The sequence below is a fragment of the Epinephelus lanceolatus genome, chromosome 23 (assembly GCF_041903045.1).
Source record: "Epinephelus lanceolatus isolate andai-2023 chromosome 23, ASM4190304v1, whole genome shotgun sequence".
Lineage (NCBI taxonomy): Eukaryota > Metazoa > Chordata > Actinopteri > Perciformes > Serranidae > Epinephelus > Epinephelus lanceolatus.
This window is the reverse complement of record NC_135756.1, coordinates 17,147,175-17,165,143: the sequence shown is the minus strand read 5'-3', so window position 1 is coordinate 17,165,143 and position 17,969 is coordinate 17,147,175. Positions and strand designations below refer to the sequence as shown.

Below are 17,969 nucleotides of genomic sequence, written 5' to 3'. Positions count from 1 at the left end.
CAACTGCATCTTTTGATGATTATTATGTACTGGATTTGCTTTTAAACCACGTGAAAGCATTTGTAATCCAAAAAAATCCATTAAGGTGTTGTAGATTTACATCCTGTGAGTTTCAACAGTGTCGTCCAGCCAAACATAAATACATACAGTAAGCACAAACACACAGAAAGACACGGCTGATGAAGACAAAGGCAGACATGTTTTAAAAGATACTGTATGTTACAGAAACAAACACTTTTTAAGATGTAATCCAAGTAAAAAAATAAAAAAAATTAAAAGCTGAGATTGTGAAGGAACTTCCCATTCAGATTTTTCGATTATCTTTATTGCATTTTTACCAACTCCACTGAAGGTACTTTCTTGGCACTGAGCCATTACCCTTTGAGATTTGCAGGAGACTGAGAGAAACTAAAGTTGCAAACACCCTTATAAAACATGACTTTCAGCAGCAGCACTGATGTTACACAATCACCATTCACTGCTGTAGCCCTTCTCTCCCTTCTCTCATTCAACACGCATGATAGTCAACAGGCGAAGGATGGCAGGAGTGCATGCTTGCAGCTGCATATATAATATGCATGTGTGTCTACAATACAATATTCAGTTCAGTGGGAAATAGGAAATGTTTCCCCCACTGGACTTTGTCATGTTGCATCTTGTGACTCATACTCCCCTTTCATCAATGCACGCCATAGCTGCCACCTGCATCTCTTTAGTCCCCTTTTATTTCGAGATGCAAAGTGGTGTGCGAGAAAGCAACTCATGGAAAAGTATCCATGGCAACAATGGCCCATTACCTTGCCTTCTTTGCAGTTTTCAGTTCAGATGTAAAATGTATAAGAGTTAACCAACAAATGCTCAGACACCACATCAAAGGTCCGTTGTCAGAGACAAGGTTTGTGGTCGTCACGAGCAAAATGTGCAGAATCAGTTTCTTTTAAATCCACTTGAGGTGTCCAGTGTCCAATCATGTCTCTTGATTCATTCATATCTCCTCCCTTATACAAGAAAGGATGAAACAGCAAAGTTGTCCATCATCAGGAGATGAGCACCAAGAAGGAGAGGCAGGTGAGGAAGAGAGAGGCAGAGAGAGAGATAACAGAAGCTGCTCCACAGTCATTGGCGTTCTCCTACAACAAACACAAAACAGAAAGTCAATTCATTTTGTGCTTTTGTAATGACTTAAAGGAGCAGTGTGTGGGATTTAGTGGCATCTAGTGGTGAGGACTGCAGATTGCAACAAGCAGAAACTTCTCCCATGTGCCAAGTGTGAACTCCCAGTTAGGATTCCTTTATAGTGTTCATTGTTCAGGAGGTTTTTACTTTAAGTATAATTATCCACAAAGATCTCCACATCTCCAAAATAAATGGATCCAGTGATTAAAATGGGTTAAAACACTGAATAAAGAAGTTTCTCCGATGCTCTTTGGCAAGTCAGTAGCCCACTTCTTGCTATTGTGTGCTCACCTTTTTTCTGATCCAGACATTTAGGAGATTTTAACCAGGAGCCAAATTATCCGACAAGGTCTCTTCCTCTCCAAGACAACGAGAACCAGTGATTTAAACCGGTAAACACACTGAATAAAGAAGTTTCTCCAACATTCTACGGCGAGTCAGTGGCAGGTCGCTAGGCCACTTCTTGCTATTGTGTGCTCACCTTTTTTCTGATCCAGACATTTAGGAGATTTTAACCAGGAGCCGAATTATCCAACTAAGTCTCTTCCTTCCCAAAACAAATGACCCTGTGATTTAAACCGGTAAAAACACTGAATAAAGCAGTTTCACGTTGACAAGTTAATGTTTTTCTGATGCTGTTTGTCTCGGAGGAACGTGAGAAGGAAAACACAAATGGCCCAAACTAGAGCCAGTGTTTGGTTTGACCATTCTGGACTACTGTAGAAACATGGCGGTGCAACACGGTAGACTCTGTGGACAAAGACCTGCTCCCCATGTAGATATAAACGGCTCATACTAAGGTAACAGAAACACAACAATGCTCATTTTCAGGTGATTATACTCCAAAGAAAACATACTTATTATACTATATTCCATTTCTGCCAATTTAATTCAATTTTTCAATTTCAATTTTTTACCCCCAAAAAGCCCTTTAACTGAGGAAAAAAATGGAAGAAACCTCAGGAAGACCAACTAAGGAGGGATCCCTCTCCCAAGACAGACAGACATGCTATAGATGTTGTGTGCACACAACAGATCAACATAAAAAAAATTACAGTAATCCATACACATACAAATATATCCCCCTAAATCCTACACGCCGTACCTTTAAGTCTTTTGATAGCAATTCAATGCAGTCAAGCTAAATATGCTGGCAAAAAATGGAAACATTAACAGGGTGAGCCAATGAGAAGCTGACCTGGGGATGGTATGCGTGGCAGGACTCAGGGCGTCGGCGAATCTTCTGGGACCTCATCCTGTCACACTTCACTGAGGCATTATGTGCAGTGGGGTCAAGGAGCAACAACAGGATCAAAGGAGGCGTCTCTTCAATTCTCATTAAATATCAACACAAGTTATTAAACAGTTATAGTATTTACGGCTGGGAAGCTGGGACAAGCTCTTGGAATTTACTTTCCCGTACAAAGGGAACTCATTTGGGAAAAAGTAAAAAAAAAGCAGCAAGTTTATTATGTAGAACAAACTCGAACAACATCTGAGATAATTAACCAGCATACTCCATGAAAGCCAAAACATCAAAGGATATATCTGACTTCCTTGGGCTCCATGGTGATGGGTGGGTACTGTCTGGAACAGTCACAGTCTGCCTGCACCACCAACATCAACAGGTTGCTATCTGGTATCTGTTGCACCACGAACATCCTGACACACACAAACAAACACATGTAATATGAAAGTGTGAAGATGTGCACACATACAAAAACACAGAGAAAGAAAAACTTTAATGTACTCTATGACATTTGGGGTGTTTTCACACCTGTAGTTCAGTTCATTAGGTCTAGACCAAGGGGGAAAAATACATTGGTGCATTTAGTTGTGGTCTGGTTCCTGTTCACATTGACTTTTTACAAACATGAAGTTATACAGACTGACAGGAAACTTGATCAGACAGTTTTGGCGACTGTCATCCTGCATCATCAGGATCCACATGGTGAAATAAAATTCTGGTGACTCATAAAAGTTAATGCAGCACTTTAATGTTTCTAATGTGTTTATTTATGCTCTTTGGTGTCACAAAAACTCACAGAGTAATAACAGATCATAAGCATTATTAATATTATTAGACTGCAAGTCAACTGCAAAGAAAAGGAGGCGTCTTAAACAGCAGGATTCCCACAGTTATGAAATTCATGGAAAAGTTATTAAATTAAAACAGAAAAAATGTTTTCCAGGCCTGGAAATGGTTTGGAATTACCAGAATGTTTTGGATAAGTTTTGAATATACATTTTCTATACTTAAATTCATTAAAATCCCAAAGCGTCCAATGTTTCGCGATACATTCTAATCCATCATCCATTTTCAACTGCTTATCAGTAGGCTGAGCAAAGGATTCCAGATGTCCCTCTCCCCAGCAATGCTTTCCAGCTCCTCCTGAAGAACCCAGAGGTGTTCCCAGATCAGATAAGATATGTAATCCCTTCACCGTGTTCTGGGTCTGCCCCGGGGCATCCTACCAGTTGGACGTGCCCCGAACACCTTCAACGCGAGGTGCCTAGGAGGCATCCTGATCAGATGCCCGAACCACCTCAATTGACCCCTTTCAACGCAAGGGAGCAGTGGCTCTACTCCGAGCTCCCTCCGGAGGTCCGAGCTTCTTACCCTATCTCTAAGGCTGGAGGAAACTCATTTTGGCTCATTGTATCCGCGACCTCATTCTTTCGGTCACAACCCAGATCTCACGGCCATAGGTGAGGGTTGGGACGTAGATGGACAAGTAAATTAAAAGCTTAGCCTTCTCGCTCAGCTCCCTCTTCACCACCACCATTTGGCACAGCGCCCACATCACTGCAGACACCGCGCCAAACCACTGATCCATCTCACGCTCTATTCTACCCTCACTCATGAACAATACATTGAGGCAGTAACTCACTCCCAACCCTGAGTGAGTTACTTCCCTCATTCCCTTCCGAACGAGTGGCAAGTTAGCAAATGAGCAGTTTGCTTATCTGCAAACGCCTGGGAAGTGCATGATGACGATGATGTCTGTGCTGTATGTGCTGAAGACAGGCCAGATAATGTTATTGCTTCTACTACCTGCGAGACAACTTTAACTGATGCTCAACCAATCCACTGCCGCTTCCAACGATCTGCCTACACATTTTTAACTACTTAAGTAAAGTCAAGGAAATGGGGAAATATAATGAGAAAAAGTTATGAAAAACTTCTAAAAATTTAATTGGCGACATGTGTGGGAACCTTTGCACAGTAATGATTCGGGGCTTATTACTGTGGAATCGCCGTCACACACTTTTTAATGGACCTAATGGGCTGGCAAAGTACACAGACTTGGATTCAAACACATCAGCTTTAACAGCTTTTTAATCAGGGAAAATACCCATGCTGGCATGCATATGTGTTACCATGGTTACAAAATGATTTGCATAAATACGCTATACTGTATACACAGCCTTACACAGGTCAATTATAAGATTGCTTCCTGAATAGATTTCCTGATCAGCAGATGGGTTCATTAGCAGTTTAGCTTTTGAAATCATGCTAAAATCACACATCTGCAATTATAAAATCCTGTGGTTGGTTTATTTGCTTTCACACCATGAACAATCTGCACCAGAGTGATCTTAGAAGCACACCTAGACCCATCTTCTAAAGCAGTCATGATTCGATTGTTTGATCCACACAAGAGTTCAACCCACAGCTTTCCGTACCGTACCAACAGGGAAAACTAACCTCAGTTTGTTTTAGCCGAACCACTGATGCAGTGGCACTCCCAGAAATTTTTCATAGGGGTGGCCAGAGGGGGCCACTGAAAATCTTGGGGTGACACACCAAAACCAAAAGCCATAACTGAATTTCAGGAATTCTATTATCTATTATCTGATGTGCAGAGATTAATACTCATACACTGAACATTTTGAGTTCCACAACAATCATGTTTTAATGTGTTACGTATCTAAACATGTGAGGTGACTCGTCATTCTTCAAATAGGCTGGTTGTCTTTTTCCTTAAAACGACAAATATTCAGCTTTAATTTGAAGGAGTACATTGATTGTAAGGAACAAACTATTTATTAGGAACAACCCCACTAGTGGGTATCAACAGAACCAATTTTCATTCAGATATTCTGAGGTGAGAGTTCAAGGAATCCCTTTAAAAATGGCCATGCCAGATGTTTCCTCACCAGAATTTTGCCTAATTTTAGAGCTTTATTTAGCCCTTTCCAACAAACTATGCCAATAGGATTGGTGCTAATGGATGCCTTAGGTCGTCTAGTTTCACAAGATACTACTACCTTTGCATTAGCTTAAAAAACTCCAAATAGAAGAAGAAGATATACTTCATTAATTCCTGAGGGGAAATTCAATTTTGTCACTCTGCTGCCATATACATTCAGGCTCGAAATACACACACATGCACAAACAGAACCTATTGGAGCGAGGGGGCTGCCTTGGACAGGCGTCCTGGGCAGCTGGGGTTCAGTGCCTTGCTGAACAGCACCTTGGCAGTGCTCAGGAGGCAAACTGGCACCTCTCCAGCAACCAGTCCATGCTCCATACGTGGTCCATATAGGGACTTGAGCCAACGACCCCCTGGTTCCCAAGCAACTCCCTTTAGACTGAGCTACTGCCGCCCACTAAATAATATTGTATATAACAATTCAAGATTATTTATATAGAAAAATACTTCTTCAGATTCACTTGACTGCATGGACTTGTCGTTCTGGGTAATAAACATTCTGAAATGTTGTAATCTTGTCCAGTTCTGGTGCTGCAAGTAGTGTTTGTGTGGTGTTATACCTCCTGTGGCCTCATGAGGGCGTTCAAACTCAACGTATGATCACAAACCTGCTGAAATAATAAAGTAACCTCAGTCTCCCTGGTTCTCTCATTCTCTTTCAAACACACACGCACAAGCACGCGCACGCACACACACACACACACACACACACACACACACACTAAGATACTCCCCTTTCTCCCTCGTCTTGCCTCCCACTGTTTTTCCATCTCTGTTTCTGTCACCCGCTCTCTGTTTTTTTCATTTACCTCTCTTAATACTTTCTCTCAGTTTTCCAGTCTCTCACTCTCCATTTCCTTCTCGGTCTTTCTATAACCACACGCACCCAGATCTAATTCTGTTCCTTTTCTACTTATTTCTCTCTTCCTGATACTCTTGTACAAACACACACAGCTCTCAGTATGCAGAGCAGAGCAAAGCCGTGGAAAATGGATTTTCGAAGGACAATTTAATATGACTGGTCTCGGGCTTCGAGGGGACTGCACTGCAGATTTGTGTGTGCATATGTGTCCATGAGTGTGTGCTTACTTCTGGCAGCGTCCACACTTAATAATGCTGTTGGTCTCTTTGACTGATGGCTCGTAGACGAAGCTGGGGTACTCGGTGTCACACGGCTGCAGGATGTCCCCTCTTTTCTTATGAGCTGAGGCTAATGGAGAAATAGATATGGGTCATGACTCGAGGTTGGGAATTAAGTGTGTGTGAAAGTGTATGTGTGACGTTTTGTTGATGACTGACAGGCTCTCACACTCTGTCACAGGAGAACGCTGGGTGCTATTTAAACACTTCACACTTCAGCCATTTATTGCTCTTTCTACCATGACCAGAGTTACTCCAGCTTGCTGTGTACTCCAAACAAAATTGAATTTGGTGTCTGTGTACAGGTAAAATGATGGGTTTGAAACCAGAAAGACGAGCCATAATGGCTTGTTGAAATTTCCACGTCTGGTTCCGAGCTATGTTTTCTGTTTGACTTCCTCAGAATTACATGAGTTTCAGTGTGTGCATGGGTCTTGTTTTGCCAGTTGTGCCTGTTCGCACTGAAAGATACTTATGTCCTCAGAGACACCACATTTTATTTTGTTTGAAGTATACTACAAATGCTACACCACACACAGAATGCAAGAAAACCCCACTGATCTTTCCCCCCAAAAAACACTTCAAGATGGATACTCACACACGCTGAAAGATGGTTTGGCTGAATGGAGGGATGATGATGATGATTTGGAGTCGGATGACGAGTGGATGATTGGCAGGTGGAGTAATGAGGAGGGTGCAATTGATGGATAGACAGAGGCAGATGAGAGGTGAGTGGATCAGAGGATGTGTTGTTGTTCCATAAGGACATTTTAGGCTGGTGATTAATGTTGCACACATTTTACAGTAAACACTCCTGTTATTGAACATGCGTGTGTGTGTCATTACTCTGACGTTTGCTGAGTTTGCTGTGAGTGGCAGCACAGATTGATGTGACGCAAAATTAGTGAGTGTTGAAGGGGAGTATTATCAGTCCAGACACGTTCATGTTAAAGCTGGAGTGCGGGATGAACGTCCGTTACATTCAAGCCCTTGCCAAACGAGTTCACACTATGCTGATTAAGCTATTACTGCTGGCATGGAAAGCTCTCTCTACAGCCCCTTTCCCACTGGATAAAATAACCCCTAACACCCAATAAGATCTGGCTTTCTTCTTTAGTAGGAAAGGTTAACATAGTACCTCTTCTACACTAAAATTAGCGAGTGTTTGCAGGTTTTTAAACACGGGAAACCCCACTGAAAATAGGCTATAGACTTCTTCCTCATTGCCAGTAAACCAGAGCTGTGTCCGTGGCTTTGCAGCAGACGAGCATGCCTTTCTGTTTTATTTTTTAACTGGTGTGACACTTTCAACATACAGGTGGGAAAACAGCTTAGTAAACAGCAGAAAGCAGCTGGAGGCCATTTAAAATGTTACGGTGTTTTGGGGTTTTTTTTATATCTCTTACTTATTCAATCTCCCTTTTGAACTTGGTGCAGACTTATTTGGAATGACGTACTAGCGCTGCAAGGACGGCATTACTGCCTACTGGAGCTGATAAATACCCGGGGTGTGAACGCCAATTGTAACCTTTCAGATTAAAAGTAAAAGTCAGATGCTAGTGGGTATTAGCGGGTCTTTTGTGCAGTGGAAAAGGGGTATAGGTATTAATTTCTGGGACAATTTCTTCAGTAGTCACAGGTATTTATCAGCTCCAGCTCCAATCAGCAGCAGAGATGGGCAGTATTTCAAATGAATGTATATTTAATGACTTAATAACATATTTAATCTGTAATTTGTATTTTGCTTAACAGAAAAGATAAGATGTAATTTGCAACAATATACTTTTAAAGTTTGTATTTTAATGCCATTTTATGCTCAAAAAGACATGTTAATCACCAGGTTTAAACTGTAGGGAAAACAGTGCATCTATCAGCCCTAATCACATTCTTTGGCTAAATGTAAGTGCATCATCTGACGTCCTGTCTTATCCAGCAGCAGGCTCACTGTGAACCAATATTTCCTTTGTGTTCCCCTGGATTGGGTACACAAAGAGGAATATTTTTTTAGGTTGCTGTTGGTACTGGGGAGAAGGGGAGACAGAGTGCTGCTCTTTCTCTTCTGCTATTTTGTACTGTGTCACACTCTGCTGTAATGCCTGTGCTCATTTTATTGATTACTTATAAAGTTGGAGATCCTGGAAATGTACTTTCTCACTTTGGCCCAACTGTTCAGTTCCCCCAGGTGCATTTCAGTTGGCTGTTTGCTCTATAAGTCAGTGGTCAGATTGACTGACAGAAACCAACCAGCATGCACCTGGGAATTCACACCGTCCCACCTCCAAGATATCCTGATTTGAAACTTTAGATGTATGATGTGGAAAGTTAGCAGAGTTCATCTTTTCAGTGTGCGGGGGTTAAGGTCAGACCTATACTGAGGCCACTAAATGCCTAAATACAATAACATCAGTTTGTAGTGAATGTATTTTGTATTTTCATATTACAAATTTTCTCACAGCAGTATTTGGTATTTTATTTTGACACATTTGGTGAGCAAGTATTTGTAAATCTAAACAAGGTACTTTTTTATGTATTTGATCAACAGTGATGGAAACATGACACAAATTTTTGCCCCTTTTCCAGTGAAACAGTCGGTAGCTCCTGCGACTCATTGTCGCCTCAGCCACAACTTTATGGAAGTTTTTATTGGACTTCATTATTTGTTACCCACATAAGACAAGACAAGCATTACAATGACTATACTTCACATTTGTGGATTGTTTTTTTACAGATCAGAAGTCACAAATATCATGTGACCCACAAACTCACAGAAAGCAATAGTCAATAGTAATAGCAATGTCAATAGTGACAGAGCAGCAGCCAGAACTATGATGGAGGCTATGATGGAAAATCCTAAAAAAGAAACTCTGCGTTCAGAGGAAGGATTAAAGTTAAAAAAAAGAGAGACATGAAGAGAGCACTCCTGGGGAGGGGGGAGATGTGGCAAGGTCACCTGCAGGCATATGTCATAAGCCCACGTCGACAGTGTTTGTCTCACTGCCAGAGGGGGGAGATGAAAGTTCTGCACTCCAGCTTTAAGACTTGAATATGATTTCATAATCCCTTAAGAATTTCAGCAATCCATGTAGATGATATGTGAATCATTTATAAAGAATTGGATTATAATTATCTGCTCTGAAGGTTGTGATAATTTAGAGTATACATGATTTACACACAAGGAAGAAAATATCTTAGCAGATGTAAAGAGACATTAGTCACAAAGCGTTGGACCTTAGTTGGCCACATTTTTTCTTGTAGAGCTCACCGTCAGCAAAATGGTCCGTGTGCCAGAAGCCACAGATATTAAACTCCAGGAGAAACCTTGTGAAGAAGAGAGGAGAGTGGACAGGGAGAGCGAGTCAATTAGGCGGCCATCGTTATAGACCAAAGCAGATTGCAGGCAGATTGCATTCAGCTTTCAAAAACTGGGCCAGGACCCAAAGTTGTAACATGGGAATATGAAAATGGGTCCTCAAATTATTCAGCAGTAATTGGTAGGAGGTTTTGGATAACTGGATAAGCCTTACCAAGTCACTACAGTAACAAACTGAGATGTTTTTAGTCTAGCAAATAGCTTCCTGTTGAACAGCTAATTGTTTTTACTATGTAGTGTTATTACAGATTCATCAAACAAGATAAAATATATCAGCTTTAGAGGTGCTGGTGGGCTGCTATCTTGGGACAGAGCCAGGCTAGCTGTTTCTCCCTGTTTACAGTCTTTGTGCTAAGCTAACTGACAGTTGGCAGTAGATTGATATTTACCATATAGACATGAGAGTGGTATTGATCTTCTTATCTAACTCTTGGCAAGACAGCAATGACAGCAAACTACTCCTACAATAATTTCATACTGTCAAACAAGAAAAAAACTTTCCGCTGCTTTTACACAAACAACAAATTTACTAATAAGTGATACATAACAGCTATTTTAAGAAAAATACCCTTAACTTTAGACATTCTGGTCGCTCCTAGCAACACTTACAGCAGGAAGTTGGAGAGGAACCACTTGAGAGCTGAAGCCAAGCCATAGAATGGCTGTAGAGGTAAACAGACAGATTATAGTTACCACAGACTTCAGAGATCATTATGGTGATATATTGTATGTAGTATAAGGACACAGCACATACACTGAGAAGTGGACGGGCGCTGCTGACAGAGTGCGAGTTCATCTTACACATGGCCTGGTAGTCGAACAAGGACACCCTGAGGAAACACACACACACACACACACACACACACACACACACATACACAAAAGCACATGGTGTTGCTCTTCAGGCAGTATTTACTGACTTACATCGATTCCTTGACCCCCTGCAGACTGTTACACACAGCGCTGTATAGCTGAGCTTAACCTTTGTCGAAACCCTGATCTGTAACTGAACGTAGAAAAGAAAGAAAGCTGAGAGAAAATAAACTCAGTGCTAGAATTACTCTAGTTTTTACACAGAGGACTGACCCAGTGTTTTGACTTTTTTTTTTTTTTTTGAGACACCAGAACACAAACACTGGGGTTGTTCCTAACAACTAATTTCCCCGGTGCTTAAACAAAGGTTTAAAGTTAAACTAGTCGACAAGACTTCAAGTAAGAAAACAGTGAGAAAACAAAATTGAACATAATTTAATCTATAGGTTAAACATTTGTCTGGAAAAACATTGTGTATTATAAGAGCCCTTTGAAATCCTTAATCATATTTTTCAATAACCAAATTGTATTTTAAATGCAGCTGAAATGTGTGGCACTTTGCACTGTGCTTTATAAACACTGCACATTATCTTACAAAACATGATGACTCACTGAATAAAAGTTAACGAGCAAGATTTATTAAAAACAATATTCTTCAGGAAAGTAAATCTTTAGGGAACGTGTCTTATTATTACAGCTACATTTTTGTGGATGAATGCAATCACATATCACAATAATAATTTACTAATAATTTCACTGATTAGTGTTTCTGATGCTGACTCATAAGGGTAGCAACATTTAAAGGAGCAGTGTGTTAGATTTAGGGGGATTTAGTGGCCTCTAGTGGTGAGGTCTGTTCCTCTCTCAAACAAACAGACCCTGTGATTCAAACTAGTGAACCACAGAATAAAGCAGTTTCATGTTAAAAATCAGTGGTTCTCCGATGTGGTTTGGCCACTTCGTCGGAGAGAAGGGCCGCTAGCGCAGCACCTGCCAACGTGAGCTCACCTTTTGTCTCTGTAACTCAAGATCCAGATGTTTAGGGGATATTTACCAAGGACTGAATTATCCATAGAGGTCTCTTCCTCCCCAAAACAAATTGACCAGGTAATTTAACCCAGTTAAAACACAGAAAATCCAGACACCCTTGTCAGGGAGGGGCTGCTAATAGCGGTCAATCACGAATGGCTCTATCTAGGGCCGTGTTTGGTTTGTCTGTACTTGATTACTGTAGAAACACAGTGGTGGCAACAGAAACCTCTATAGATGAGGTTCCACTTCCTGTGTAGCTATAAACCGCTCATTCTAAGGTAATGAAAACATGATGATTCTTATTTTCGGGTGATTCTACACTAAAGAAACATACCTATCATATTATATTCCATTTCTACCAGTATATCAGCCTAAATCCTACTCCTTACACACACCAATCTGCAGAGGCATGCATCTATAAATGCAAGTATGAGTACACAGCCACTGAAGTTAACGCATGCTCAAAACCAGTTATGTAATATCCTGTGTCAAATGAAACATGACAAAAATCTTTTAGCTGTATAAAAATAGCACATCACTCAACAAGATTTCAAACATAAAAGACGGGCAAAAAGTAGGAGGGGGAAAAAAATCCACAGCAGTCACAGGAGCTTAAGATGGAGCTGAGGGGAAAAGCAGGGACATCTATAGCGTGTATACAAAGATGGGTGAATCAGCTACCCTCGGCACGTAGAGAGTACAACACAGGGCAGAGTCTATACCATGATACAGCAATAAAAACAAAGCTCGAGTCTCTATAATGACAGTAAATCACGTCCTCCAGGCTACGGATTTCATGTGCATACTAATGCATGGCTTAGGTGTATAAGAACCAAAAAGTAAATGGAAAACAGTGCAAGCCACCCAGACAAGACTCAACAGCAGCCACTTCTGTTTGTGATACAGCGTGAGGCATGTAATCACATTCATGAGGCAGATTCAAATGCATGGCGTCATGCAGCTTGAGACACCAGAATGCATAATATGGCACTCAACATTGCGATGTGGGGACACTGCTGCTTCACGCCTAATTGATTTAGAAAAGTTTACATGAAGTTTAACATCCCTGTAGGCCCTGTCAGGACGAGGCAACACTCTGTGCTTTGCTAACAGACAGAGAGGCAACCAGAAACTCAACTACCTTGTCAATGACAGCCAGATATTACCTTTTGAACATGCCCATTCTGATTAGCGTTGTCATCACGGATCCGTCGACCTCACCAAAGAATCTTCCCGCCTATCAGGAAAGAGAAAGGGGGTGTGAAACCAGCTGTGTGGCTAAACACATGTAATTGGTGTCATGATACATTGACAGGGGGAATATCATCTCCTGTCCTTGCAGTTTACCCTCTCCATTTTTACCACAATGTGAACTGTGTGATCAATTATTCATGCAGCTATGTTATATTGAGCGTTGGTTTAGAGGCAATGTATGTGTTTTCCTCACATGTACTCAGTCACTAGAGGTCTTTTTGCAATGGTGGGACATTTTGGGAAAATTGCTGATTCACTTTTTTGCCAAGAGTTAAGACCTTTGGACACCAAGTGTGTATTTTTCATATGCATTTTTAAAAAATCTGTCATCAGATAAATATTGTTATGCACAGAAACTTTGAGCAAAGAGTACAATGTGTTCAATTCTTGTGAAAACTGGTAATACAAGACAAAATGGACGGACACATATGGTCGGTTGCTTCTCTCCACTGGAGCTACCTCCTTGGCTGTCACCTCCCTCTGCCTGCGTCTTGCATTTGGCACTGAGTGGCCAAGCTGTCCTTCCTCCCTCTGTCTCTGCATTGTCACTCCCTCTCTCTCTATGCAGTCCTCATCCTTTATTACATCCTACTCATCATCACAATCCATCTGGATATTCCTATCTGACCTGTTGAGAGCTGGCTATCTGAGTTAGGCTATCCTCTCATGTTGTTGATGTCTGCTGATTACACCACATTATCTTCACTACTTTTAGGTAAAATGACTCTCTACGCTTTTGATGTGTAAACGTGACACAATATTTTTCATATTTATTTTGAATGTGCAACAATTTCAGATAGAAAACCGTAACCAGAAAACAACACAACTCAAGTTGCTGGAAAGTCCCTATAGCATGGGCGAAAGGTGTGGTGGATGGGTTTAACAACACCAGGACTTTCACCCAGGAGCCTGGTGTTTGCTTCCTGTATGAATGTTGGGCCAAACTATGATGTTTTTTTCTAAACCCATCCATGTGCTTTTAGAGCCCAGTCTCACTCCGAAGTCGTCAAAATCTGGTGCTTGGGCGGTGACTTGCGGCGTCACAAACCAACGAAAAAGGGCATCCTTTAACGTCTGGATAATACGCGGATGGTTGTCGTTGTAGTTTAACGGTGCCAGGCAGTGTTGGGGGAAATGCGGCGGGACAGGGACGATAGTTAAGGCGGCGATTGATAGCGATATCAATCGATTGATAGATAGATAGGCGATAGATCTGATTCAAGTTGGCAGGAGTGGTGGTGGATGGGTCCAACAAACACCGACAAAGAGAGCAGTGTTCGCGTCCCGTCTAAAGCCAAACCCTGTTCTTTTTTCCTAAACCTAACCATACGCCTTTGTTGTTGAAGGTAAAAAAAAAATTCAATTCGTGGTGTTGTAATGACGTGGTGAGTTTATTTTGAAAGAGACTGTATGTAAACAGTAAATTTCCTGTGAAAACAGAAGTGTATCTCAAAAGAAGACAATGCATGTAACAGGCAGAACCTGACACAGTGTCCCAGAACATCAACAACGAACGCACCCAGGGTACCTTTCACGTTTTATGTGGACGTGGAAAGTCCATGACGAAATGTCAATATGTGACGACAACAATGTGCATCTATTGCACAAGGAGAAAAATGGAAACATGAGGGGTTTTACTGATGTAAGTATATTTTGAAAAGGACGAAGTTTACATTTCATGTAAAAATGGAAGTGTATTTTGAAAAGACTCATTCCATATAACAAGTGTTAGCTGACACAGCATCCCAGAGGATCAACAACAGACGCACCCAGGATACCTAGCGTATCATATGTAGATATCAAAAGTCCACTGAGCAAGCAGCAATATGTAAGCAGTTGGGAGTGAGATTATGTTACCTATAACACATCAGATATAAAGCTTTTTATTAGATCGGTTTAGTGCTGCTTCCTGCTCCAGAACTTTATGTGGATGTTTAAATAACAGAAATAAAGAGACAAGTGTGCAAAAACTATAAACTATAACTGCTCCAGTAAAATTACAGCGCACATTGCTGCTTTGCTTACGTTTTGTTGTGTTGCATAATTGAAGGCCTCTGTAGTGCTGGGCTGTTATACAGTTGTGATTTGTGAGCAATGAGTCATTTTACTGCTTACACTTATTATTGATAGTTACTGTGGGAAAAGGCTGTTATATCACTCCGTCTTGTTGTTGGGTAAAAGTTTTATATGGGCCCAGACAGGTCATGGAAATCCTTTTGAACATGAACAACCAAGTAAGCTTCCGTAAAGCAATGTAAAATATCACAGACAGATAGCTAGATACCACTAAATCCCCTTAATTCTTACACAGTGTTCATGTAAGTCATACATATGTATTTCTTTCTGAATAATAGGCACAGAATGTTTTGGATATTTCACATGGTTCTTTTCTTGTTAGGTAATGAAAAATTAACAGGCTTAGGAGCTCTCAAATAATCAAGTCAAAGTCGAGAAAGCCCATTTTCTGTGTGTGTGTATGTGTGTGTGTGTGTGTGTGTGAACTCACATCACTGCGCTGTTTAGAAATTAGGACAAAGCCATTATTGTCAATCGCGTAGCATGCAATATCCTGAGATGAGACAGAGAGACAGAGCAATTACTTATGTAAGGAAAGATCTGTGTCAAACACCACAGACAACGATAACAACAAGCAAAATAATTCATGTAATTATGAAGTGAGGCAAAATTAAAGCTTTGTGAGTCAATTTTCTACTTTAGTAGCTTTGTCAAGAAGCACAGGATAACATCTTTTTTTTGGGGCTTGAATACCAAGACATGAAATAGTTTAGTCATAGATTCATGCTAGCTTGAGAATTTACTACATATCAGAGAGATAGCAGAGTATACTCACAAAGCTGTCACACCGAAGAGGACAAACTCCTTCTGTATCAGAGCACTGGAGGAAAGACAAACAGACAGAGAGAAAGAAAATATTTGAACTGTGTTTCACCATTAAAGGGTAACTTCAGCATTTTTCAACCTGAACCCTATTTCCTATGTTTGTATGTCAACGTGACTACATAAACACCTTTTAAAACTGGTCCAGTATCGAGAGAGAGGACCGAAGCCAGCAGCTGTGCGATACCAAAGATGTAACAAGATGTAACAAGTGGTTATTTTTTTTTGCCACACACAGGCTCTGATTGTTATAATAAGTCTCTGAAGCGTCTCTTTACTGTTTGCTTGATCCAGTCTGTTTATTATTGTGTCTAAGGCTGCTTTCAAACCTAGAGTTGTCTTGCTTTGGTCAGAATCAGGGACTAATTTTGTCCCAAAGTTGCGTAATTGCCTAGAGTTGTTTCATGTTCTCACTGCAGCATTTACAAGCTGACCAGATCAAAAGCTTTGCGTGAGAGAGCTGCTTTGATTGGTCAGAATTTCCATTTGGAGAAATCCAGGAAGTAAACAAAACGTTGAAGAAGAGTACACTTGCAAAATAAATGTGACACTTTGTAATGTCACAATGGAGGGACAACTACACAGGTTGATTTTAGCGCTTAGCGATTTTAGTCGTGTACTGTCTTGTTGTCATTGTTCATTTTAGTCAAACCATACAGTTTGAAAACGAGGCGCGGCTCCAACTAGAAAACAATGTTTTGATGCATTAGATGTGCTGCACATCTAATAATCCTCCAGGACTGTAACATGCTCATGTTTAACCCAACCAATGTGTCATGTGACTGCAGTTGGTTCAGATCGAGGTTGGAACACGTTCTCACAACACCAGAGTTAATTTGTAACCAGATGGAAACCATCTCTTTAAGAAGGTTCCGGTCCGGTTGTTTTGGTGCGCACCCAAGTGCAAGTGCTGTTTTCACACCTGCCCAAACGAACCGCACTTAGAAGGCAAACAAACTGGAGTTTGATTAAACTGAACCAAACAGGGCAGGTGTGAAAGTACCCTAAGCTGTGCAAAGCGTAGCACAACAACTTGTTGGCACCTGTTGAGAATGTGCAAACACAAGCTGTTGTTTTTTTTTTTTTATCTTTTAGATAAGACTGAACTATGTTTTCTGTACTCCAATACAACAAACTATTCCCAGCACTACTCTCTCCAACTCCTACTCATTTCCAGCGTTGTCTTCGTGTAACAAGTCACATCTCATGAGACTTCTCCTTGAGCAAGACTTGGACACAATAACAAACAAACCAGATATGGCAAAAGGTAAAGAGACTTCCCATCTTGTGTTGGTGATGCTGCCTTGGACCATCTCTTAGTGACGGCCTTTTTAAATGTTAGCAAAAAACTTGCATCTTCTCTTAACACAGTTTCTCCTGTCATATTGCCAAAGTACAGTACTATGTATGATCAGGATATATCATGACCCAGAATTTTGATAATAGCCATATGAACATTTACCCAAAACTGTGCAATTTCAGATAAAATTTTTTTGCCCCACATCTTCTCCAACATGGTTGTGCCATAGAAACATATTTGTTCTTAATTTTGGGTGTAATGAAGAATTTAATTATTTTCTTCCAACAGTGCTCTCTCTAAGTCTGTGAGGATGTTATAGACTGTTGTGTTCTCCGAATATGCGACCATAGTTCTTCTTTCCCATCTCAACTTTACATACATTGTTGTGGTTCCTCTTCTCTCTAATAGATATTGGTATAGTGCAGCTATTATTCTATATTTCTTTGACTTATAAACTGCTGTAAATATTCCAATTTCATCCAAATTTACATGGTGCTTTATTTCTCTATCATAAAAGTCCCTTAATTGCAAATATCTGAAGTGATCCCGGTTGTTTGATGTATAGTTCAGCTCCTTGAAATTCACAATATACCAATCTTTTATTATTTTGCTTAATGCTGTTATACCATTTGGAATCCATTGTTTGAGCCTTTGGTGAAGACTCCCCAAGAAAATAACCACTTTTAATTGGATGAACAGTGATGGTGCACAATCACCCCATCTGGTTATATTGCGGTGTTGCACAGCTGTTAGCTGCAGCCCTTTCTCT

General features: G+C 40.7%; 1 protein-coding gene across 2 annotated transcripts in view; it reads right to left on the bottom strand.

Moving 5' to 3' along the window:
- Positions 1-2,696: 2,696 nt before the first annotated feature.
- Positions 2,697-17,969, bottom strand: part of cacna2d4a (calcium channel, voltage-dependent, alpha 2/delta subunit 4a) — a 151,747-nt gene continuing 136,474 nt past the window's right edge. The window contains exons 30-38 of one of the 2 annotated variants that reach the window (XM_033614501.2): positions 15,854-15,898; positions 15,509-15,571; positions 12,915-12,985; positions 10,658-10,733; positions 10,513-10,565; positions 9,796-9,851; positions 7,132-7,152; positions 6,483-6,603; positions 2,697-2,838 (exon numbers count right to left, since the gene is read on the bottom strand). In XM_033614501.2, coding sequence (XP_033470392.2) covers positions 2,712-2,838; positions 6,483-6,603; positions 7,132-7,152; positions 9,796-9,851; positions 10,513-10,565; positions 10,658-10,733; positions 12,915-12,985; positions 15,509-15,571; positions 15,854-15,898 — 633 coding nt within the window. In that variant the 3' untranslated portion in view covers positions 2,697-2,711. The remainder of the gene's footprint in view (positions 2,839-6,482; positions 6,604-7,131; positions 7,153-9,795; positions 9,852-10,512; positions 10,566-10,657; positions 10,734-12,914; positions 12,986-15,508; positions 15,572-15,853; positions 15,899-17,969) is intronic. The other variant, XM_033614502.2, reaches the window with a different exon arrangement.